The 8,609-nt window shown below is 34.6% G+C and overlaps 1 protein-coding gene and 1 pseudogene across 1 annotated transcript; one reads left to right on the forward strand and one right to left on the reverse strand.

The window, feature by feature from the left end:
- Window positions 1-587: 587 nt before the first annotated feature.
- Window positions 588-3,077, reverse strand: LOC107153272 (annotated as a pseudogene).
- Window positions 3,078-6,278: 3,201 nt separating this feature from the next.
- On the forward strand, window positions 6,279-7,260 carry LOC107153273 (golgin subfamily A member 6-like protein 6). The gene has a single exon (XM_015498813.2). It carries the CDS (start codon window positions 6,425-6,427, stop codon window positions 7,157-7,159), a length of 735 nt encoding a protein of 244 aa, XP_015354299.1. The 5' UTR covers window positions 6,279-6,424; the 3' UTR covers window positions 7,160-7,260.
- Window positions 7,261-8,609: the final 1,349 nt, after the last annotated feature.

Here is an 8,609-nt window from a genome sequence, read left to right on the forward strand (position 1 = left end):
CCCATTTTCAACAGCCTCAAAAAAAAAAAAATAAAATACTTGGGACTCAGCTTAACAAAAGAGGTGAAAGATCTATATAATGAAAATTACAGAACCCTAAAGAAAGAAATCAAAGAAGACCTTAGAAGATGAAGATCTACTTTGCTCTTGGGTGGGAAGAATTAATATTATCAAAATGACCATACTTCCAAAAGCATTATACAGATTTAATGCAATTCTGATCAAAATCCCAATGACATTCCACATTGAAATAGAAAAAGCAATCATGAAATTCATCTGGAAAAATAAGAGACCCAAAATAGCTAAGGCAATCCTTAGTAGGAAGAGTGAAGCAGGTGGCATCACTATACCAGAACTTATACTACAGAGCAATAGTAACAAAAACAGCATGGTATTGGCACCAAAACAGACTTGTAGACCAATGGTACAGAATATAGGACACAGAGACTAACTCTCAAGTATAGTTTTGTTGTAAAAAAAGAAATCTACAATAACAAGCCATATTTAAAAAGAATTCTCAGTAGAGAAACAGTAAGACAAACATATTAAACACAGTACACAACAAAATTATGCCTCTGCTGTATGGCTTAGAAGTTAAAGGTCCCAGGAGCCCCATCTTGAAGTTGGAAGATATAGCCTTCAGAGGTTTCTGGCACAACATTTGATCTTCCTCTTTCTCTACTGAAAAATACAACCAAGTTTAATGAGGCCTTGTAGGCAGACTCATTTTCATGGTTCTGTAGAGCTTCAATTTTGTCTAAGACTCCACATTCTTCAATAATTATACTCAATTTTCTCAGTTTTTTTTTCTGGCCTAATATCTGCCATCTACTCTTATCTGCAACTACAGCCTGACTCAGGCCAAACACCCCATCTGCTTGGTTTTCTCATGTTTTATGCCTCCCTGCTTCTGCATACCCCCCCAGCCCCCACTACCCCTTTGTTCTTTGTTTGAATTTAAGGAAGGTTTCCTGGATCATCACTCCACCCCTAGGTGGGCCAATATTTATCTTCTGTAACTTTATAAAATTTTATGCTGGGGCTGGGGTATAGCCCAATGGCAGAGTGCTAGCCTAGTAGGCATAGGGATCTGAGTTTGACCTCAAATAACACAAAAATTAAAAATAAATAAATAAATAGCTTTATTCTGGACTCTCTGATTACATTAGCTATATTATTTTAAAATTATATATTTACTGTGGTTTCTCCAAGAAAGATTAACTTCTTTGGTGACAGGGACAATGTGGCATTTGTGTATAATTCCCCATGCCTACAAACATAACAACCACTCATCAAATATTTGCTACACCAGACACTAACCTGGGAGTCCAAGAGAGCTCTGTCTGAATCTCAAAGTCATTGTTTGCTAGGGATTAGCTACTTGTTGAACAAACACTCTATGTCCCCATCATCCCTTCTAGATGAAAACTGCATACTCTTCTTAAACGGTTTTTAGGGATGTATGTCAGAAATGGCTCAAAGCCCAGCCTTTGAAAGTATAGGTTATGTTTGACCATATCCATTTCAAGTTTTTTTTTTTTATTGGTTGTTCAAAACATTACAAAAAAAGCTCAGTTTCATCTCATTTCTCAGCATCCTGAAAGATATTTCAAATGGCACCCAGAATAATTTTGGTATCTTTTGCTGTTAAGAAGTTCATCAATTGTTCTATTACTCCACAATGAAGGAGATATACAATCTAATCAACTGTCGCATCACTTGTACAATTGATCACAGCCCAAACAGCTTCATTTTGTGTCTTAAAGTCTGCCTTAGAACACCAATGAGGAATGGGGCTAATTCATGATTGACAACTTGCTGTATCTGGTCCTGTTGGCCAACTGTGATGTTTGACATTGTCCATGTAGCTTCCTTCTGAATATTAGTTTGGGGGTAAGTTAGCAGGCTGGGAAAGATGGCAAGTGCACCTGCATCTATCACAACCTGAATCTGCTCATCTGTTCCATGAACAATATTCCCTATGGCTTGTAGAGCAGGAGTCACAATCGGCAATGCAGAAGCTCCCAGAAGTTTCACAAGTTGGGGCACAACTCCTGTTTTCACAACCATTTCAATGCATTCATTTGGACCATCATTAAGGTAGGAAATAGCCCAGCTGGTATCCATTAATATGCTAGATCCTCATGATGCAGGAGACAAACTAAAGTGGGAAGAGTTTGCTCAACAACATCTAATGGGGGTGCAGGATTCTTTTTTTTTTTTCTTTTTCTTTTTTAATTTTGATTTGTAATATATGACAACAAAATGCATTACAATTCATATAGTGCACAATTTTTCATATCTCTGGTTGTGAACAAAGTAGAGTCACATCCTTCATGTCTTTTACATGTACTTAGGGTAATGATGACCATCGCATTCCACCATCTTTCCTACCCCTATGCCCCCTCCCTTCCCCTCTCTCCTCTCTCTTCCTTTCCTCTTTGCCCTATCTAGAGTTTATTTAATCCTCCCACCCACCCCCAGCATATTATGGATCAGCATTCTTAAATCAGGGAAATCATTTGGCATTTGTTTTTTGAGATTGGCTCATTTCACTTAGCATTATATTCTCCAACTTCAACCATTTACCTGAAAATGTCATAATGTTATTCTCTTTTAATGCTGAATAATATTCCATTGTGTATATATACCACATTTTTGGGCCAAGGAACTGAATAGTTAATANGTTTTGTTATGCTTATACCTAAATGTCTAATTTTGTAGGACACTGATGATATAAATGATATTGTGCTTTTAATTTCAAATTTCACTTTACACTACTGGGTTACAGGAAAGTGAGCAGGAAAGAAGGATGCTTGAATGGGTTTGCTAGAACTATCTTTACCAAGTGCCACAAACTAGATGATTCAAAAAGCAGATATATATTTTCTATCAGCTCCAAAGTCTTAGAAATCAGAAGTAAAAGTATTGAAAGGCCTGATTTCTTCTGAGTCTTTCTGGTTGGCTTGTGAATGGCTCTTTTCTCCCTGTTTCTTCGTATGGTCTTCCCTGTGGTCTGACTATATCCAAACTTCTTCGTGGAATAACATCAATGTTGGATTAGGACCTACCCACATGGCCTTATTTTATCTTAATAACCTCTTTAAAGATCCTGTCTCTAAATATTGTCATATTCTCAAGTCACTGGGGATGATGAGTGCAGTATATGAATTTTACTGGCACAATTTAGACTACAACAATGCTACTTGTGAATGTTTTCCCCAAATCCCCATAATACCATATTTTTCATGCTTGGTCATGCTTGTCCTTTGTGTCCCTAGAGCTAGTTTACTGACATTGGAATCTCAAATTACTTGCAGAGCACAAGATATTTAAAAATTAAAAGCAATTGAAGAGTTTTAAGAATTCGCCCTCATCCCTACAAGTCTCTGACTCTTAAATCTGAGCTTACAAAGCTGTTCGCCTTTCATGACTGGTGTTTAGGGTACAAGTCTTTCAGGCTGACTTTTATAACAGAGACAACTCATTTTCAGAAAGAATATTAAAAGCCATAGAAATGGGAAGCATTAGAGTCTGGGTCAAACCAAATCAGTTTTAATGTTAAGACATTAAAATTCTAGAATGCTGTTTTGTAAAATATCCCAAAGTTTTGATCCATTCTGAAACTATTTTAGGCAGTCTTGTGTGATAAGCCTTTAACTAAAAAATCACAGAGAATAAATCTGAGTGTATACAAGTGATGCTATATAATGTGGGACCAGTTATGGGAAGCTTCCTGAGGGCATGATTTTGAATCTTTATTGTATTCTGCCCTACCCTATATTCTGCAATTATATAAACACTATCATGTGTACATAGAAAATAGCATGTGCCACTCACTTTCTTGAAATACATTAAAATCCTAAAACCAGATGATTCATCTACAAAAAGGTAATTAGAAATACCTATGTAGTTGGAGAATTTGCTGTCTAAAATGAAAGTATTACTAATATGATAATATGGCATTTAATTGTCTTTAATATAGTCTGCATAATCTAACATTCCTATGTAATTAACAGCCAAGGAATCTTTTCTTTTTGCCTACCTTTCTTAAACCTAATTTGTTTAAAAGATACTGAAAGCAGAGCCAACTTGAAATTTGTAATTTATCTCAATAAATTTGAAATAATATATTTGCTAATAAAGAAAATAACTTGACCAGGAATTTTAGAAAAATATGCTTTATTTCATGAATCAGGATACTAGAATAACAATGCTAGTAACATGTTTTTACATTTAGAATGTAAAAAATTCTAAAAAGTTCTTTTCACTATAAGCAGTGAAATAATAATCTGATAAAAGAGAACCTAAAAAATATTGATAACTATGTTGTTTATGCTGACTGACACTTACCATGGGTCAGGAAAACTTCTAAGTTCTTAACATGTATTTTAATTTATTATATTCTCATAAAAAAGTGATCAGGTATGGTATGATCATACCATGATAGAGTTGATAAAACTGAGGGAAATCCTGGTGCACACCTCTCAGGAGCTCCGGAGGTTAAGACAGAAGGATCAAGAATTCAAAGCAAGCTTCAGTAATTTAGCAAGGCACTAAGTAACTCAGTGAGAGCGCCTGTCTCTAAATAAGATATGAAAAAGGATTAGAATGTGGCTCATGGTTAAGTGCCCGTGGCTTAATGCCCACTGATGAAGTCATCTAGACATGTGGATTATTTGTGAAAATATTTTAAATTATGAATTCAATTTATTCACTAGTTCAAGGACAAAGGATATATTCTTCTTGCTTCTCAGTTTGTCTTTAGTGTTCAGGAATCATAACATTCCAACGCAGAATGCCCTGAGTTCTGGGTTTTTTGGAACTATTTTTGAATCTTTAGCTACCATGGTAGCAGGAGTACGCATCACAAACACGAGTATAAAGAAGCTGCCACAGGTTCAGCTAAAACATTTTCTTAATTTACTTATTGGTGAAAGTTATCAGGTGGATATTTCACTTTTAATTTGAAAACAAGAAAGTTTCACATAGATGTTTCTCATTTAACATCTCTTCTCTTTCCACACCACTATGAATCTATTACTATTTTTATTGAGTTAGTATGATTTTGCATATGGAAATGAAAAGACTTTTTTAACTTTATTAAAAAAGAAATATAGCAAACAGCTGCTGATAAATACGGTAAGATGAATAAATGACAAATCTTTACTCAGGTATCAGGTATGAGTATTTTGGTCTTATTCATGCTATTTTATGTAAAGTTTTTAAAGTTTATGCCTTAAAATTCATAATAACACATCAAATATTGTGGTATCCATGTGATATCCAAATTGTTAAATATTATCATATCTCATCAGAACTATCATTTTTGAAAAAATTTTCAAAGTCAGTACTCTGTTGTTATTGTTCTGTCAGTAAGTATAAGTTGAATATCAAATGCATCTAGGATAAAATTACTATAACTAAGAATTTACCAGTTTTAGTTTCTTAATATAACATAAAAATTTGCCTTATGTTAATTATTCAGAGTGGTCTTAAAATTTTAAAATATTTTCACCTTTGATTATACAGCGTTTATTAGCATTTTTAAACTCCTAACATATTATCATTATAAGCTATTTTGTTAATAATAAATCATGTTTTAAGTCAATGTTAATTTGTATGAAGTAAGGACTAAATACATATTTAATAAAAAACATCAACTATAGCCTTTTTATTCAAATTCATTTTTTTTTCCTTAAACCACATGCTAAGAAAACAGTCAAATGGTACACAAATGACTCATTGTGTCATTAATTCTGACCCTAAATGACATAAGTTGTTGCTCAGTTGTTTTCTGTTTTAGCAGAGATCAGATGTTCAGGGAATTCAGAGATCACAGAATTGTGAGACTCATTTAAATATCTAACAATTCAAACCTTCTTAAGTGTTCTAAAGAGTATGATACAGAACTTCTTTTAAAAATGTTTTTCAGTTCTTACTGGAGTTATTTTTTATATAACAAGAAACATTTTATAATACATAGTACATTACCATATTAATAATAAATGATATATTTATTGAAAATGAATTGATTAGTAGAAGATTATTTATTTAGCAGAAGTAGTTCAGTTGACATGCAGATAATAATTCCATGCATTATTCTTGATTGACTCCATATGTACTTCAAGATAAAGTTATTAATATATAATTTACGTGTTATGACTTAGACCCAATTTGAGTGATATCAACCTTATAATTAGTTTACTGACTTTAATTCATATATTCACTGCTTTCTCCTCCAGTGAGCCGGACTGAGCCTGGTTTAGACCCGGCCACATTTCTCCTAATACAAGTCAACACCACAACCAGAACTATATGAAGAAATTCTCCACACATTTAGGGCTTTTTCTGTTGCAAATATCACGAGTTCACCTGTAGTAGAAGCCAACTATATATATTCTGCTCAGCACACTAAGGAACAATGGATAGCTCTGAATCAAAATGGATAAATAAAAAGAAGATACTGCAGTTGTTTTCCCCTTTCTGCTCTTGTGCCCGAGAACCAAGTCAAGTCAAACAGGAATCTCCCGAAGTGGGAAAGAATCTTTGGAAAGCTAACCGCGCGTCCAGAGAGGAGAACGACATTTTCAGGGAGGACAACAAGTCCCTCTGGAGAGAAAACAAAGCTCTCAGAGGGGAGAGCCAAGCCTTTCGAAGGGACAACAAGTTAATCCGGGAGAGGAACCAGCTCCTGCAGGAGGAAAACCAGGTACTCTGGGAGCTTAAAAAGACCTCTCTGGAGAAACAGAATGTCAAGGCCTTGAACACTCAGAGAAAATCAAGTCGGCAACAGAAACGAGCCCGCGAGGCTCAGCTCAAGGCCCTCAAGCAGCAGGAGATCGCCTTCCAGAACGAGGCCAAAGCTCTGGACGAAGAAATGAGGTCTCTGAACCAGGAGATCAGGGCCCTGCACCACCAGAAGAAAGCCATCAACATGGAGGAACAGGCCCTGGTGAAGGAGGGGATTGCACTTGGGAAGGAGGAAGAGGCCCTGTGGAAGGAGGAGCGGGCCCTTCGAAAGGAGAACAAGGCTCTGAGAGAAGAGCACAGCGCTCTTGAGGAGGAGGAGAGAGCCCTGCAGGAGGAGGCCCTACTCCTTCAGTCGTGGTACAACTTTCTTCAGGAAAGGGAGCTCAACAGCATAACAATAAAATAGAGCAGAAGGGGGACTTAAAATGTGACCTGAGAACCACGAGGATCATTGACATTCCAAGGGGAAAAAAAATAGAATTTGAAGTTAAAATACTGGTGTTGGGATTGGAATACAAACCCTGGAAATTTATAGGGCTCAGCATTTTATCCTGGAAAATAAATAAAGTCTTTTAAAGAAAAAAATAGAATGATTTTTTTATGTTTACTTAAATTTTAGACTCTAATGGTAGTAAGTACTATTTAATGCAAAAAAAATGCATCAAAATGTGGCATCAAATGTAAAAGTTAAATTTACAATTTATTTTCAGAGACATTGGATAACAGATTTCTCTTGTAAGAAATTAGGAGCAAACATATATCTTAAAACTTGCTGTTAGATTTATGAATAATATAGTGAAATACACAATTATTTTTATTCCTCATGTGATTTATTGAAGAGTATCTCTTCTGGTTCTTTGTATTTACTGTAATAATCTAGTTCAGGAGGCCATTAAACTGGTAAAGATTTAAAATATGTAATAATAGAAAAATAAGTGTAGGCTTCTCTACTTTGCCTTTATTTTTCCTTTCATTATATTCCTTGTCCTTAATGAGAAGAGGACAACTCAGTTGACTGAATGTATTAATGATAGAGAAGAAGGAAGTGAGAGAACAAAGTTCTCCAAAACTAAAATAGAAATTTTACAGTTTGTAATATGAATCTGGTTAGTATGTTTATATTTCAAAGGAAATTGAACAAGTTTATTTATTCTTAAAAGTATTAATGTTGATAATCCATCTAATCAAGAGCTCATTTTAAAAAATAATTTGCAAAAAGTCATACAGATTCATTAGAAATACATATGTAGTTTCAGAACATTAGATTAAAACTTAGAGGATTTGTGCCATGTTTTTCATCAGTTCAAATTTTGAATACTTAAAGCACAGAAAATAAGAATTTATTGGTTTTATTGAATATACCTGAAGTCATATCTCATCCTGATCCTTGTCTGGTGTTGGGGAATGGAAATATAGGAAAAATATAGGAAGAGAACACATTTGCTTTCATCCATGCTACTCTCTCTACAAATGTCAACTTAGGTGCACTGAATGCTTCTTGTTGGCACTCTACTAAGTAATGTGGATAAATTTAAGGATTACACTACCCACAAAGGAAGATTAACATAGATACATTTCTACTTCACTCTTTAAGGAAATCCATCTACCTGATAGTTTACTGATCACTGTTCCACCATATCTAGCACCAATTAAATAAAATGATTTATACTTAGAGAAGATTTCAAAAGCATGGTTCACATCCAATTGCTTGAAAAACTTGGAATCCAATTGGCACAAAAAAAAATAGACAAAACCATTTTATCATTGTTGCTCCCTCAAAAGATATTAACAAAAGCCTGCAGGGCAACTTCAGAGATCTAGAAATTTGTGGATATCCTGTTCTGTACCCTATACAT

Source organism: Marmota marmota, unplaced genomic scaffold (assembly GCF_001458135.2).
Source record: "Marmota marmota marmota unplaced genomic scaffold, marMar, whole genome shotgun sequence".
NCBI classification, from domain to species: domain Eukaryota; kingdom Metazoa; phylum Chordata; class Mammalia; order Rodentia; family Sciuridae; genus Marmota; species Marmota marmota.

What these genes read in the sequence shown, in the direction of transcription:
- LOC107153273 (XM_015498813.2), top strand. Translation starts at nt 6,425, where the DNA reads ATGGATAGCTCTGAATCAAAATGGATAAATAAAAAGAAGATACTGCAG.